General features: G+C 38.4%; 1 protein-coding gene across 2 annotated transcripts in view; it reads left to right on the plus strand.

The window, feature by feature from the left end:
* LOC139762905 (uncharacterized) overlaps positions 1–15,752 on the plus strand; it is a 138,072-nt gene that overhangs the window by 99,517 nt on the left and 22,803 nt on the right. For both annotated transcript variants that reach the window (XM_071688147.1, XM_071688146.1), the window contains 3 exons: positions 3,258–3,344; positions 12,285–12,484; positions 15,387–15,582. In XM_071688147.1, the coding sequence (XP_071544248.1) occupies positions 3,258–3,344; positions 12,285–12,484; positions 15,387–15,582 (483 nt within the window). The remainder of the gene's footprint in view (positions 1–3,257; positions 3,345–12,284; positions 12,485–15,386; positions 15,583–15,752) is intronic.

The following is a 15,752-nucleotide window of genomic DNA, read 5'->3' on the forward strand; positions in this document are numbered from 1 at the left end:
ATAGTTTCATTAGCAGCAGATGTTTTTAACATGTAACATCCTGAGGGCATAAACAATAGCTAGTTCATTTGAGTGATTTCCAGATTGGTTTTGTTTTGCCTTTGTGCATGTGCTTGTTAGCATTTGACTTGTTTTACCATACACTCTCCCAACACACTTCATTACTTGGCCGTTGTTTTTGTGAATATTTGACTTCTATCTAGAATTTATTTTGTCAGCAAGATAGGAAACCCAAAAGATGGCTCTTTCTGGATTGTGTATCAATTTTCAGTCTTTAATATTTCATAAATGCACTCATGATTTGATGCCATAAAATGGTTCTGAAGTCATACAGATTTTTGGTTGAACATTGCTACACTGTGTATGCCAATATCCTTAATGGGGATAATCATTAAGCTTTCTGTGTTTTGATGTTTGATTAACTCTGTAGATATGACAAATTGGTGTATTTTCCTATTTGCAATGATTACTTAATACTTGCTTGGTTTATTTACATCACATCACACACTTATGGCAGCTGCTTACTCTGAACCATCTAGGCTCATGTAAGGATGCAATATCCAAATATATTTGCTTTATTTTTGAAGTTGGGTCTTAAAATATTGTGTGTATCTATAAGAGTTCTGCATTTATTTTATACAAGTGAAAAATTATTGAAAAAAAATTTTATGAGCATATGTTTGATATGCTGTGACTACAGTAATTTCAGAGAAAATTTGTGTCAGTTGATATTCTTTGCACTTAACAGGACTTTTAAGTATTAGTGAACAAGGCAGTTGTATCTGTCTCTATAAAAAGCAACTAGTTTCTCAAGTGGAAAAGCCAACTCCAACAAAGTATCCACAAATACCTTCGTGCTCCCTCCTGTGGGATGGTGAATCACAGCTCCACAAAACCGGAAAAACAGTTCCATTCTTCCCATAACCCAAACAGTGTGACCATTAGAAAAAAATACATGTTTGAGGAAAGGAGGGCTTATATACTAATGTAGTAAAGATTGGTTTGAGTATTGTTGCAAGTTGTATAAATGTATTGGAAAAGATGATGCCCATCTTTGCGCAGGCTATTTAACTCTTCAGGAAAAATGTAAAGGTTGTGCTGTGAACTACATTTTTCATCAGAAGTATTGAGTAATTACTTTAAACATGACTGTTTTCTTAGATTCATCTGGCATGCAAGAGTACCTGGATAGTAATTCTGGTAAGAGTGATGTAGAATTATTAACGGGACATTTTATGTGCATTTCAAGCTATCAGGTCCTTGACTTTTGCTTAATTTACTTGAGATTACATTGGTGAATCCTGGATCAGGCATCCCAGAATAGACCAAAGTATTGTATTTTTCCTGTGAGCCAACTTTCTTTTATTTAAGGGAACTTAAGGCTCATGAAAGTAATTTGATCCTGTGTAAAGTTACAGGAAGTGTTGTGTTTCAGTTCATAGCCATTGCTACAGGCAGGAGAGTTACAGTTTTATTTCCTTTCTTAGACTGTGTTCAGTATGAATACAGTATAAGGTAAGTTAAATATTCAGTTTTCTGTGTAATTAGCTTGAGTACCAGGAGCCACATTTGTGGCTTGGTTAGCCTTCTGGTTTCTCAAAGACCCTCTCATTAGGCCAATTTTAGCTGAATGCTGTTCGCCACGTGTTCTCGTCTTTAGTTGTTACTTTTCAACACTTTGAGTGTACATACACTGTTTGAACAACCGAGATTGATACATTTCAAGACAGGAAGGGAACTTACTACTTTGGATAATTAAGACTCATTTGTTTGGTCATCTTAAACCAAATTTGGCCCAAAGAAATTTTGCTGTCTACATGTTTTTGTTTTTACTGTCACCTTTATTGAAGAGAATTCAAAATCGGTCAAACATAGTTCATCCAATACATATATCATCTCAAATCAGGCTTTAGCGCATTGATTAATGGTTTTTTAATTTTCATGTTGAGGTTTCCTTGCAGAATAATACCCATTCTTCAAAGCTAAATAATATCTTGTGGTCACTGAGGTCACTCAGTAAATGGTGGCTCTTTAACATTGTCCAGAAGCTGAGAGGTTGTAAATTTTCACGATAAATGTTGGTTTTTTGCATGTAAATTAGTTATGGCTGTTCCATATCCAGTAACTTTGCTGGATTTAATTAATTTATTCTTTAGCAGTATGTATTATATATATATATATATATATATATATATATATATATATATGAATTTACTTAAATTCCTTTTTAGGAGGATATCTTCAAGACAAGATCATTTGTTAGGAAGTGAAAATCCCTTCACCTCGTAAAGTTTCTGGATTTGTTTTTGAATATGATGCTGCGAAAAGATAACCTTGTTTGTCCAATTTAGGCCCAATAGACTTCCATGCAGAGATTGTATCTGCTTTGACCATCATTTTATTGGTTAAATTGGAAAACGGCTAGAAAATCATTTGTTATATGTCTGGTTTCTCCTCACTCTATAGATAGCCAGATAGTCAGTTTATTCTTTAATTTGTATGAATTACAAAGGATGTATGCAAAATCTTCAGCAGTACATATACCAGTCTAGTTTTCTTCCAGGATGACCCATCTTCCCTACTTATGCTTTATGGTTGGAATCTCTGGAAGATTTCTCTTCCAAAAGAGTAATAGTGATGTTTTGCCTAACCCATTTGCATTGTTATTGGATTTATTAAGCAACTTCAGGTATGCTAAGTTGTATTTGGTCTCATGAAAGTCTCTGGTCGCTCCAGGTGATAGCATTCGATATCAGTTAACAGTAATCCCTTGCAGGTATCTGCTTTTTCAGTTTAGAAAAAAAAATCTTCGTCATATCTTTTTCCAACCTGCATTTTTGAAAGTCCCTGTTCTGTTATAGGGCAATGATAATTCAGCATGAAGAATGAGAAAAACGTACTTCGAAGAATTAAGTGCTTCTTTTTTTTCATGCTGTTGCAAACATGTTAAACACCTTTCCTTCTCTTCTTGACTTTACAGGTCTTTCAGTTCTCTGACCCAAGAAAGTTATGGATCTGGCAACTTTCTACTTCCTGCTTGGTGCTAATCAAGCAAACATGCCTGAGCATCAGTTCACAAGTTATGTTTTCTTTTCTAGTAGAATCGTCCTTGCTGACAAATGGCCAAAATTCATGAAGTCATGTTACCATGAGCATGATTTGCAGAAACTCATGAGGCTGCCGCTTCCCTTGCTCATGAGGAAGAATGTGTGGGAGTGTTACTATATTTAATCTTATGGTTGTATTTTTTATCTCAGATGATGGAACCATGAAGACTTCTTCACTCAATCAGCTAAAAGTTCCTGCCAAGAACTGGGGACATTTTAGATCAAGTCTCAGAAAAGGTAATTAATGCAAAGAAAATTTATTTCCTAAAGATGAAGCTGGAAACCAAATTCGATAAAGCAAGAATGATATGTGTGACTTCTGCTTTGCTTGTTTTAAACAAATTACAGAATTCCCCTTGCCAGAGATGTGACTACCACACTGAAGACACAAAACACCTACTTCTTAATTTCCATGCTCATACCCTGCTCAAACAAACATCACCACACTTTATGGTCTGTGGTCCTGGCCAGTGGAGTTTATTGACTTCCCAACTTCTGCGGGAGCCCAATAAAAGAGATGTTTGACTGTGAGTTCAAGAGTTAAATTACAGAATTTTTCAGCAAATGTTTGAGCATTCCTGTTGTGAAGTCCTGTACTTTTGAAAGTATGGAATTGGCAAGCAGCTGAAATATATGAAGAAATTCTGCAACAGTACCTTGCTTTGAGAAAGGGTGTTCAAAATGTTGAAGAAAGAAGGGAACTTTGACCCCTATAAGAAATAAATAGTTAAAATGAAAAGATTATTTTATGGTTAATATATATTTTTATTAGTTTTGCATAATGCGAAAATTGGTTTAAGGGAATGTTTTAAAGTGTGAATTGTGAGATAGTCTTAATTTTGAAAATTCAGCAGCTAGATCACAAAACATTTGTCTCAACAGAAAATTATTATTATTTTTTTTTAGTTATACTTAGTCGCTGTCTCCCGCATTAGCAAGGTAGCGCAAGGAAACATGAAAGAATGGACCAACACATGCATATACATAAACGCCCACACACGCACATATACATACCTATACATTTCAACATATACATACTTATACATACACATATATACACATGTACATATTCATACTTGCTGCCTTCATCCATTCCCATTGCCACCCTGCCACACATGAAACAGAATCAACCTAACCCGCACGCGTGCGAGGTAATGCTAGGAAAAGACAACAAAGGCCACATTCATTCACACTCACTCTAGCTGTCATGTGTAATGCATTGGAACCAGAGCTCCCTTTCCACATCCAGGCCCCACAAAACTTTCCATGGTTTACCCCAGACATTTCACATGCCCTGGTTCAATCCATTGATAGCACTTCGACCCCGGTATACCACATCGCTCCAGTTCACTATTCCTTGCACACCTTTCACCTTTCTGTATGTTCAGGCCCTGATTGCTTCAGAGTCAAGGCATGTTGAACCCTTTCACAGGGACTGCTTTGCATGCCTTTTCAGTGGTGTGATTTGAACCAGCATCAGTGGAAATAAACTGTGGAAATAAGCTGTGCCCAAACTGGGTTATTCTTTTCCAAAAGTTCACTTTGTTTTTTCAAATGGAGTTGGGGCAGTGGGAAATCTTATTTCCTCCCTTCTGTTCTACCAGTGACCTGCGCATCTGACTGCTGTCCACTGATTTTGCCTCCAGATGTATGACCATTGTACCTGCCATCAGCCACAGACAACAAATATTGGATTATGGTTACAAACCATAATGGCAAATTACAGACAAATAGATATAACTTTAGCTCATTACTAATTTGTAACATTACCATTTATGAATTGTATTTCCATGATATTTTATTAGGCATCAATGCTGGTATTGTCAGTAGCTGGTGGAATTTCATAGATTATCTTTTTCCTATGGAAGCAAGTTAAGTGGTCATAATTCTGAACCATTATGGATGTGCCCCAATACATTTAAGATTGGGTCAGGACCACGTACTTAAAGCCTGAATTAGTTTGAGCTTTAAATACCCCAAGGAAAATTTATATATGTATTTAATGCATTGAGAATTGAGCATCTTTTTCAATAATTGAAATGGTTCAGACTGAGAGGTGGGATTTAGGATGTTCTTGTTGCAAAAGATCCATGATCTAGCATGTTCTGATTATGTAAGAAATGCAACATCGTCTATGTTTTACATCATTTGACTGAGACAAGGATTAGGATGCAGTTATTTGACTGAGACAAGTATGAGGATGCAACAGTACTTTCTTTATTGACTGAGACAAGGATGAGATTGCAACAGCACTGTGTATTCTACATCATATGACTGAGATAGAGATGAATTTCACCCTCCATGTCCTATTTTTTTTACCAAGTTAGTGACTCAGCCTTCATTTTTGCACGTCCTTTGTGCACAAACTCTAGAGTTAATAACCCAGCCGAACACCTACAGTCAAACATATTTAGAAAATGGGAGCTGAGACTGGGTCCTTGAATATCAACCGGTTAAATACACAGAATATGTCTTAACATGTTGGGTGTTTGCAAACAGGATGGGGTCTTAGTGTAACAGTTTTATTTGTACTGTTGATCCAAGGTAATGAGTTACTGTACGATTACCTCTTTGTACAGTACAAGGAGGGAGTTCTTCATTTGTGTGAGCCCCATCTCTTAAACCTTTCTTTATTCACACAGTCTTCAAAACTTTATACATGGTCTGCATGCACAGTATCGATATTAAATGTGTTTCCTTTGTTCACCACTCTTACCTGCCATTTTCTCTATGGATGTCTCCTCACTTTTTGAATGTTCATTCAGCCTTCATTTGTTTGGATTAATTTAGAGAAAAAGTAATCTTTATGCTGGGAAAAAATTTTCATGAAACAAAAATTAGATAGAATGTAAGGTGCATTTTCCCTGTTACGTAACAGATTCCCTAAATTTCACCACTTTACCACTTACTATTAATCCAACAGGGCATTTGTATGCATCATTTTCAGTCTGATATTACCATCACCTATCATTCCTGATCAGTCTGCAGGTTTGGCAGGAATATTCTGTACTCTTGCCTCATTTGCTGCCTCCCGGTTTTTCTCATTTTCTTTTCTTCCTCTCATTGGTCTGTTACATTTGATGAATACCCCCTTTGAATCCCACAGTTATTTTACGAGTATCTTTGCCTGTCTAAGTACCTCCTGGCTGGATGACTTCAAAGCAAACATAGCCATAATGAGACTTCTCGTTATGTCTTGGATGTAACAACAAACTCATCTTTTGTTTGCCATTGAGACAGGAGACAGTAGATCCTAAAGAGGGAGTTAAAATGAAAAATAAGACAGAGAGAGTCAGTAACGTCACATAGGAAACAAAGCAACAAGTGCATTTATCCAGTGTTTGTTGGGGCATTGTGGAAGCATTTTACCTCCAGTACAAGGTGATGAGCCCCCATGGTATCCATAATTGTTTGTATTAGATATTTATTTGTTACCCTTCATTTGGAAATCCTCCCTTCTCGTTTTTAATTTTCCAAAAGAAGGAATAGAGAAGGGGGCCAAGTGAGGATATTCCCTCAAAGACTCAGTCCTCTGTTCTTAACACTACCTTGCTAACGCGGGAAATGGCAAATAGTATGAAAAGAAATCATAGGATCATAGGATCATTTGCGTGTGTGGACGTGTGTATGTACATGTGTATGGGGGGGGTTGGGCCATTTCTTTCGTCTGTTTCCTTGCGCTACCTCGCAAACGCGGGAGACAGCGACAAAGTATAAAAAAAAAAAATATATATATATATATATATATTTATTTTTTTTTTTTTATACTTTGTCGCTGTCTCCCGCGTTTGCGAGGTAGCGCAAGGAAACAGACGAAAGAAATGGCCCAACCCCCCCATACACATGTACATACACACGTCCACACACGCAAATATACATACCTACACAGCTTTCCATGGTTTACCCCGGACGCTTCACATGCCTTGATTCAATCCACTGACAGCACGTCAACCCCTGTATACCACATCGCTCCAATTCACTCTATTCCTTGCCCTCCTTTCACCCTCCTGCATGTTCAGGCCCCGATCACACAAAATCCTTTTCACTCCATCTTTCCACCTCCAATTTGGTCTCCCTCTTCTCCTTGTTCTCTCCACCTCCGACACATATATCCTCTTGGTCAGTCTTTCCTCACTCATTCTCTCCATGTGCCCAAACCATTTCAAAACACCCTCTTCTGCTCTCTCAACCACGCTCTTTTTATTTCCACACATCTCTCTTACCCTTACGTTACTTACTCGATCAAACCACCTCACACCACACATTGTCCTCAAACATCTCATTTCCAGCACATCCATCCTCCTGCGCACAACTCTATCCATAGCCCACGCCTCGCAACCATACAACATTGTTGGAACTACTATTCCTTCAAACATACCCATTTTTGCTTTCCGGGATAATGTTCTCGACTTCCACACATTTTTCAAGGCTCCCAAAATTTTCGCCCCCTCCCCCACCCTATGATCCACTTCCGCTTCCATGGTTCCATCTGCTGACAGATCCACTCCCAGATATCTAAAACACTTCACTTCCTCCAGTTTTTCTCCATTCAAGCTCACCTCCCAATTGACTTGACCCTCAACCCTACTGTACCTAATAACCTTGCTCTTATTCACATTTACTCTTAACTTTCTTCTTCCACACACTTTACCAAACTCAGTCACCAGCTTCTGTAGTTTCTCACATGAATCCGCCACCAGCGCTGTATCATCAGCGAACAACAACTGACTCACTTCCCAAGCTCTCTCATCCCCAACAGACTTCATACTTGCCCCTCTTTCCAAGACTCTTGCATTTACCTCCCTAACAACCCCATCCATAAACAAATTAAACAACCATGGAGACATCACACACCCCTGCCGCAAACCTACATTCACTGAGAACCAATCACTTTCCTCTCTTCCTACACGTACACACGCCTTACATCCTCGATAAAAACTTTTCACTGCTTCTAACAACTTGCCTCCCACACCATATATTCTTAATACCTTCCACAGAGCATCTCTATCAACTCTATCATATGCCTTCTCCAGATCCATAAATGCTACATACAAATCCATTTGCTTTTCTAAGTATTTCTCACATACATTCTTCAAAGCAAACACCTGATCCACACATCCTCTACCACTTCTGAAAATATATATATATAAATATATATATGTATGTAGCATTTATGGATCTGGAGAAGGCATATGATAGAGTTGATAGAGATGCTCTGTGGAAGGTATTAAGAATATATGGTGTGGGAGGCGAGTTGTTAGAAGCAGTGAAAAGTTTTTATCGAGGATGTAAGGCATGTGTACGTGTAGGAAGAGAGGAAAGTGACTGGTTCTCAGTGAATGTAGATTTGCGGCAGGGGTGTGTGATGTCTCCATGGTTGTTTAATTTGTTTATGGATGGGGTTGTTAGGGAGGTGAATGCAAGAGTTTTGGAAAGAGGGGCAAGTATGAAGTCTGTTGGGGATGAGAGAGCTTGGGAAGTGAGTCAGTTGTTGTTCGCTGATGATACAGCGCTGGTGGCGGATTCATGTGAAGAAACTACAGAAGCTGGTGACTGAGTTTGGTAAAGTGTGTGGAAGAAGAAAGTTAAGAGTAAATGTGAATAAGAGCAAGGTTATTAGGTACAGTAGGGTTGAGGGTCAAGTCAATTGGGAGGTGAGTTTGAATGGAGAAAAACTGGAGGAAGTGAAGCGTTTTAGATACCTGGGAGTGGATCTGGCAGCGGATGGAACCATGGAAGGGGAAGTGGATCATAGGGTGGGGGAGGGGGCAAAAATTCTGGGAGCCTTGAAGAATGTGTGGAAGTCGAGAACATTATCTCGGAAAGCAAAAATGGGTATGTTTGAAGGAATAGTGGTTCCAACAATGTTGTATGGTTGCGAGGCGTGGGCTATGGATAGAGTTGTGCGCAGGAGGATGGATGTGCTGGAAATGAGATGTTTGAGGACAATGTGTGGTGTGAGGTGGTTTGATCGAGTAAGTAACGTAAGGGTAAGAGAGATGTGTGGAAATAAAAAGAGCGTGGTTGAGAGAGCAGAAGAGGGTGTTTTGAAATGGTTTGGGCACATGGAGAGAATGAGTGAGGAAAGATTGACCAAGAGGATATATGTGTCGGAGGTGGAGGGAACGAGAAGAGGGAGACCAAATTGGAGGTGGAAAGATGGAGTGAAAAAGATTTTGTGTGATCGGGGCCTGAACATGCAGGAGGGTGAAAGGAGGGCAAGGAATAGAGTGAATTGGAGCGATGTGGTATACCGGGGTTGACGTGCTGTCAGTGGATTGAATCAAGGCATGTGAAGCGTCTGGGGTAAACCATGGAAAGCTGTGGAGGTATGTATATTTGCGTGGTGTGGACGTATGTATATACATGTGTATGGGGATGGGTTGGGCCATTTCTTTCGTCTGTTTCCTTGTGCTACCTCGCAAACGCGGGAGACAGCGACAAAGCAAAAAAAAAAAATATATATTTTATTTATTTTTATTTATTTATATACTTTGTCGCTGTCTCCCGTGTTAGCAAGGTAGCGCAAGGAAACAGACGAAAGAATGGCCCAACCCACCCACATACACGTCCACACAGGCACATATACATACCTATACATCTAAACGTATACATATATATACACATACAGACATATACATATATACATATGTATATATATGTATACGTTGAGATGTATAGGTATGTATATGTGCGTGTGTGGAAGTGTATATATATATACATGTGTATGTTAGTGGATTGGGCCATTCATTTGTGTTTCCTTGCGCTACTTCGCTAACGCAGGAGACAGCAACAAGGTAAAATAAATATAAATAAATATATAAAATGTTGTTGATAACACATTAGTTTTGTTGATATGTATTCTATTGCTTAGTGCAGGAATGTTAATGATAACTTTCAATGCATGATGCTGGTTTTGGTCTGAGGTGTTTTCCATGTATATTTGTTTGTAATTTAATATTATGTTATGAACACTACATAGTAAATTTTTTTTTCAACCAACACCATTACAGTCAGTTTTTATATATGTAGCACTGTTAGTGTGCAAATCTTATGGTAATTATCAATTTATTACATTTTTTTATATTCGTTTTTCAATTGTTTTTCAGTACAGTCTTTTAATGACTGCTGCATGAACTTACTTCCTGTCTCAGGAATCACTTCTATCTTTCTGAAATTCTGCTGTGCTCAAGAAGCTAGTCATGTCCACTGGACAGGACTATAGATCTTAAAGTGTGGTGATGTTTATGTATCTGTGTAGGCAGAATGTGGGGATCCAAGCAGTAAGTGTTTGGTGTCTTCGTTGTGGTGGTTGCATTGTGGACATGAAGGGTTCTTTGATGTATTGAATTGGTGTTTGTAGTTATCTAGGTGTGAATGCAGCTCAAAGCATGGATGGGAAAGTGTAGCTTTTATTTGTCAAGGGAGTGTAGTTTCTGATGGATTTATGTCTGGTGAGGTGGTGTTTAAGACTGACTTAGAGGCAGTTGTTTACTGCTTGTCAAGTCGTTTCATTGTGTATGCACTTCATCACTGTTTTGTTTGCTGGGGGTGAGAGGATCTGTGAGTCGAGGTTGCATAAGTATGAGGCAGTGGCTGTCTTTTTATTTCTGCTTTGTGGTTAATGGTTAGTTATGGAGGAGGGAGGGTTCTAGTGGTGCTGCAAAGAATTGAGAGCTGAACAGGTTGATTGGTTTGATGTAATACACAACATATTTATAAAGTTAGTTTGTTGAAATGATCTTGCATTGTTTTCTCCATATCTTTTTGTTTGTAAATGATTGCTATGTAATACTGTACATACCAGATTGGTAATCTTTGCCTTGATGAAGTTTGTTGAATGCTTCTACAAATATATATTGTTTGTATGAGATGTAGGGAGGAAGCAGGAGTGGGCCCACTGCACTCGAGACACGTGGTTTAGACAGGTAATGTGCTGGAAAGGAAGCTTGCATTTCTAACCATTACATGTGCCTGGAGGCATAAAGATAAACACTGTTGACTAAAAAAATCTATTTTTAGCAGATTTAGCAGATTCTTTATAACCCCCAAGGTTATGAATATTTATAGGTCGTACCACTTGTGTAGAATAATTTCAGACAAAACCAATTAAGTGTACTTAAAAAAAAATTGAGTGTACTTAAGCTAATTATTTTGGTACAGGCATATTGTATGTACTTCACTTTTGTGATTACTCAGCAAACTTGCAGAATTTTTAAGCAAATAGTGTTGGTACAACTCGTAGGTAGTCACTGGGAAAATGGCTAGCAGTTAGAGTGTTTTTTGGAAATTTTCTCTGTTGTTTATCATGTACATGATATAGATAGGATATAAGGATGCATTCGTATCTTTGTTATGGTTTAAGACTTAGATTATATACATATTTTCAGTAGAAGCTGATTTTACTACATAATACATGACAGCTGGATGTGCATAAATGAGGCTATTGTTTGTTCTTATTGTCACCTCACCAAGGTGGGAAAGGAAAATAGATGTCCCCCCTGCCCCAGTTTCTTTTTACACTAATTGGACGCTTTCCTTGTTTAACAGACCTGCAGCAGTCAGTACTACACTTCACTTGCTAGTTATCTCAACTTACAGTATAGTGTGTTTCTTGCTGTGAAAATAGCTTTAGATTATTCATGTTTGATGAAAACATCTGATCAGTATTACCCACTAGGGTATTAGGAGGGTTAATGACAGTTGTGTGGTGAGCCATCACTTCAGTAGTTGTCAAGTTACGCTCATTTGACCCGGGCAGCAGTCTTTTCTTTCTGCCTCGCCCACATGTGGACTACTGGCATTCAGTACTCAAACATACAGTCTCTCTTTGTCGCACATAACACTTGGCAACACTTAACTCACAGAACTCTCTTTATTTGTGGTACAGTATTTGATGGGTACCCTTTCTGTGTGGTTATGTGTTTAACAAAGACCTGTAATTCTCCCATGAGACCTGATATGTCTTCTATTATTTATATTCAGTGAATGTTTTGGGAAATCTTATACAAAGCCAAGCAAACATCACCCTTCAAATAGGCTTAACCACTCTTGACACTAAGATGGTTAACTGAAGGCTTATAAAGATACAATGTCACGCTATTCAAAATTATGTGGTTAGGACATGTATTTGGTCATCTTTGAGACTCTTCTAATTGGTGCTTTATTTACCAACAGAGTCTAGTCAGTATAGTGGTGGCAGTAGCTTGAGTGAAAGTGGGTCAAGCAGAAAGAGAGCCAGATTGCAACATGCTGTACAACAGCAGCAGCAAGACCAGCAAAGGTCACAGTTACTAATGGATGATCTCGCCCCTCCTCGCTCACCGTGCTCTGATGCTTCTGTAAACTCTCACGTTTCTCGAGGGTCCATGCCGCAGGTGAGAACTTAAGTTATACTCTTCTCTTCAGTATGTTAGGTGTTGATAGGGTAGAGCTCAATGATCTTTATAAAAGAAAGCTATGGTTGAGATACTTATTGTATATTACTCACTTGAACTAGTTTAAACTTAACCATCATAGTAAAGAGTTCATTAAAGTTGAAAAATAAACTTAGATACCTGATATAACTTTATTCCATTACTTTTATAAAGATGCTGAGCATGTTTGAAAAACAAAAAATGGGAAAACGATCCAAATTTTTTTAATCACTGTTTCAACTGTTGAATGCGGGAATCCCAGTGATTTCTCTGGAGTGGTATTTTTTTTATGTAAACAGGTGGAAAACATAAATAAAAAATTTATGTTTTAATCTTTCCAGGGGAACATGTAAATTTACTTGTAGCCAAACGGCCATTGACAGATCAAATAGCAGCGCTACAGGCAAGCAAAGCTTGTAAGAGGATCAGCTGTCATAATCTAGTGATCAGAGATGTTTTTCTGAACAGAGAATGTATCAGAAATTCTCATAGTGTAGTTTATATGATGCTTAATTTTCTTTTTGGTACCAAAGGTGTCGAGAGGTGGAAGACTGTGAAGGGGGATTCCATGGGCAAACTGCATTTTATTACTAAAATCAGTTTTTTTTATTTTTATTTGATTTATTTTGAATCATTGCCAGCGTGTTTATTTTTTATTTGATTTATTGTGAATCATTGCCAGCGTGTTTAATTTTTATTTGATATATTGTGAATCATTGCCAGCTATCTTTCCAACAATCATATCATTATTTTCTCCGTCCCTGTTCCCCATTCTAGTTTCATCAAACACGTGTATACAGCCATGCACCTTTCTATAGCAACAAATTTTGCAAAACTGGGGCTCCCTGCTTTAATCCAGCAGGTGGGCAAATGGCATGGATATTCCTTGTACAAAGGAGAGTTTTTATACTGTGTTAACCAGTATTGCTAGGTATGGGTAATCCATGCCCTGTATGTGGGGAGTTTGAACAAACATCAGAAAGTTGTTTTTGTTAACTGTGTTTACATAAAAGCGATATTTTTAATGAAAATTTTCCATCAAAGCCAATGGAAAGATGATTATAAAGTTATTTGACATTCCAAAAGGAAAATAGAATAATATTTTCTTAAACAGATTTTTTTGTATTGATAAATTTTTGGAGAAATACTTAGAAAAGCAAATGGATTTGTATGTAGCATTTATGGATCTGGGAGAAGGCATATGATAGAGTTGATAGAGATGCTCTGTGGAAGGTATTAAGAATATATGGTGTGGGAGGCAAGTTGTTAGAAGCAGTGAAAAGTTTTTATCGAGGATGTAAGGCATGTGTACGTGTAGGAAGAGAGGAAAGTGATTGGTTCTCAGTGAATGTAGGTTTGCGGCAGGGGGTGTGTGATGTCTCCATGGTTGTTTAATTTGTTTATGGATGGGGTTGTAAGGGAGGTAAATGCAAGAGTCCTGGAAAGAGGGGCAAGTATGAAGTCTGTTGGGGATGAGAGAGCTTGGGAAGTGAGTCAGTTGTTGTTCGCTGATGATACAGCGCTGGTGGCTGATTCATGTGAGAAACTGCAGAAGCTGGTGACTGAGTTTGGTAAAGTGTGTGGAAGAAGAAAGTTGAGAGTAAATGTGAATAAGAGCAAGGTTATTAGGTACAGTAGGGTGAGGGTCAAGTCAATTGGGAGTGAGTTTGAATGGAGAAAAACTGGAGAAGTGAAGTGTTTTAGATATCTGGGAGTGGATCTGTCAGCGGATGGAACCATGGAAGCGGAAGTGGATCATAGGGTGGGGTGGGGGCGAAAATTTTGGAGCCTTGAAAAATGTGTGGAAGTCGAGAACATTATCTCGGAAAGCAAAAATGGGTATGTTTGAGGGAATAGTGGTTCCAACAATGTTGTATGGTTGCGAGGCGTGGGCTATGGATAGAGATGTGCGCAGGAGGATGGATGTGCTGGAAATGAGATGTTTGAGGACAATGTGTGGTGTGAGGTGGTTTGATCGAGTAAGTAACGTAAGGGTAAGAGAGATGTGTGGAAATAAAAAGAGCGTGGTTGAGAGAGCAGAAGAGGGTGTTTTGAAATGGTTTGGGCACATGGAGAGAATGAGTGAGGAGAGATTGACCAAGAGGATATATGTGTCGGAGGTGGAGGGAACGAGGAGAAGAGGGAGACCAAATTGGAGGTGGAAAGATGGAGTGAAAAAGATTTTGTGTGATCGGGGCCTGAACATGCAGGAGGGTGAAAGGAGGGCAAGAAATAGAGTGAATTGGAGTCATGTGGTATACAGGGGTTGACGTGCTGTCAGTGGATTGAAGCAAGGCATGTGAAGCGTCTGGGGTAAACCATGGAAAGCTGTGTAGGTATGTATATTTGCGTGTGTGGACGTGTGTATGTACATGTGTATGGGGGGGGGGTTGGGCCATTTCTTTCGTCTGTTTCCCTGCGCTACCTCGCAAACGCGGGAGACAGCGACAAAGTATAAAAAAAAAAAAAAAAAAAAAAAAAAAAAATTGGAATTTTAGAGTAATAAAATCCTTTATATTAGGTAGGGTCTTAAGTTTGCTAGCTTTGTACTGAAGATTGAAATTAAAACAGGAGGCCCTTATAAGAAAATAATGCTGATTTCAAAGTGGCTGTTAACTTTGATGTTTTGGTATTTTTTCCTTACTGGTGACTTGCACTGCTTCTCATAAGCCAAGAACCTTGTTCATCACTCATGCTTAAGCCCAATTTAGCTAACCATCCTATTTAAAAGAAATGGAGAAGATATAATTTCAATTCTCGGAAAGTACAAAGTAGTGTAGAAATACGCCCATTGGATCTCAACTGGCATTATAAATACCAGTATTACATGAATGATTTAACATTTGGATTCTATCTGTTTCAGGAAAACACTCCACACTTTGGTTCAAAATCAGGTAACAAGGAAAGATATTATCGCAAAATAGAGCTTCCTCCCGAGCTGTCACGGTCAATGTCATCATCAAGGCTTTCTAGTTCCTATGAGGAAGAGAAGAAGGAGGACCAGTTTCTGCGGATGATGGTTACCTCACCCTCTGGCAGTGCCAGCTCGCATAACTCAGGTAAAATGTCTTTCCATTAGTATAGTGTTGGGGTTAATACTGTTCTGTGCACAAAAGCAATGCCCATTTCACAAATTAAGACTTCTCATAAAGTTATGTGTCATCCCTTATATTCACCATTTGATGAAAATTTATTAAAAAAAAAATTCCTAAAAGCTATTGAATCATGA

The sequence above is a fragment of the Panulirus ornatus genome, chromosome 45 (assembly GCF_036320965.1).
Source record: "Panulirus ornatus isolate Po-2019 chromosome 45, ASM3632096v1, whole genome shotgun sequence".
NCBI lineage: Eukaryota > Metazoa > Arthropoda > Malacostraca > Decapoda > Palinuridae > Panulirus > Panulirus ornatus.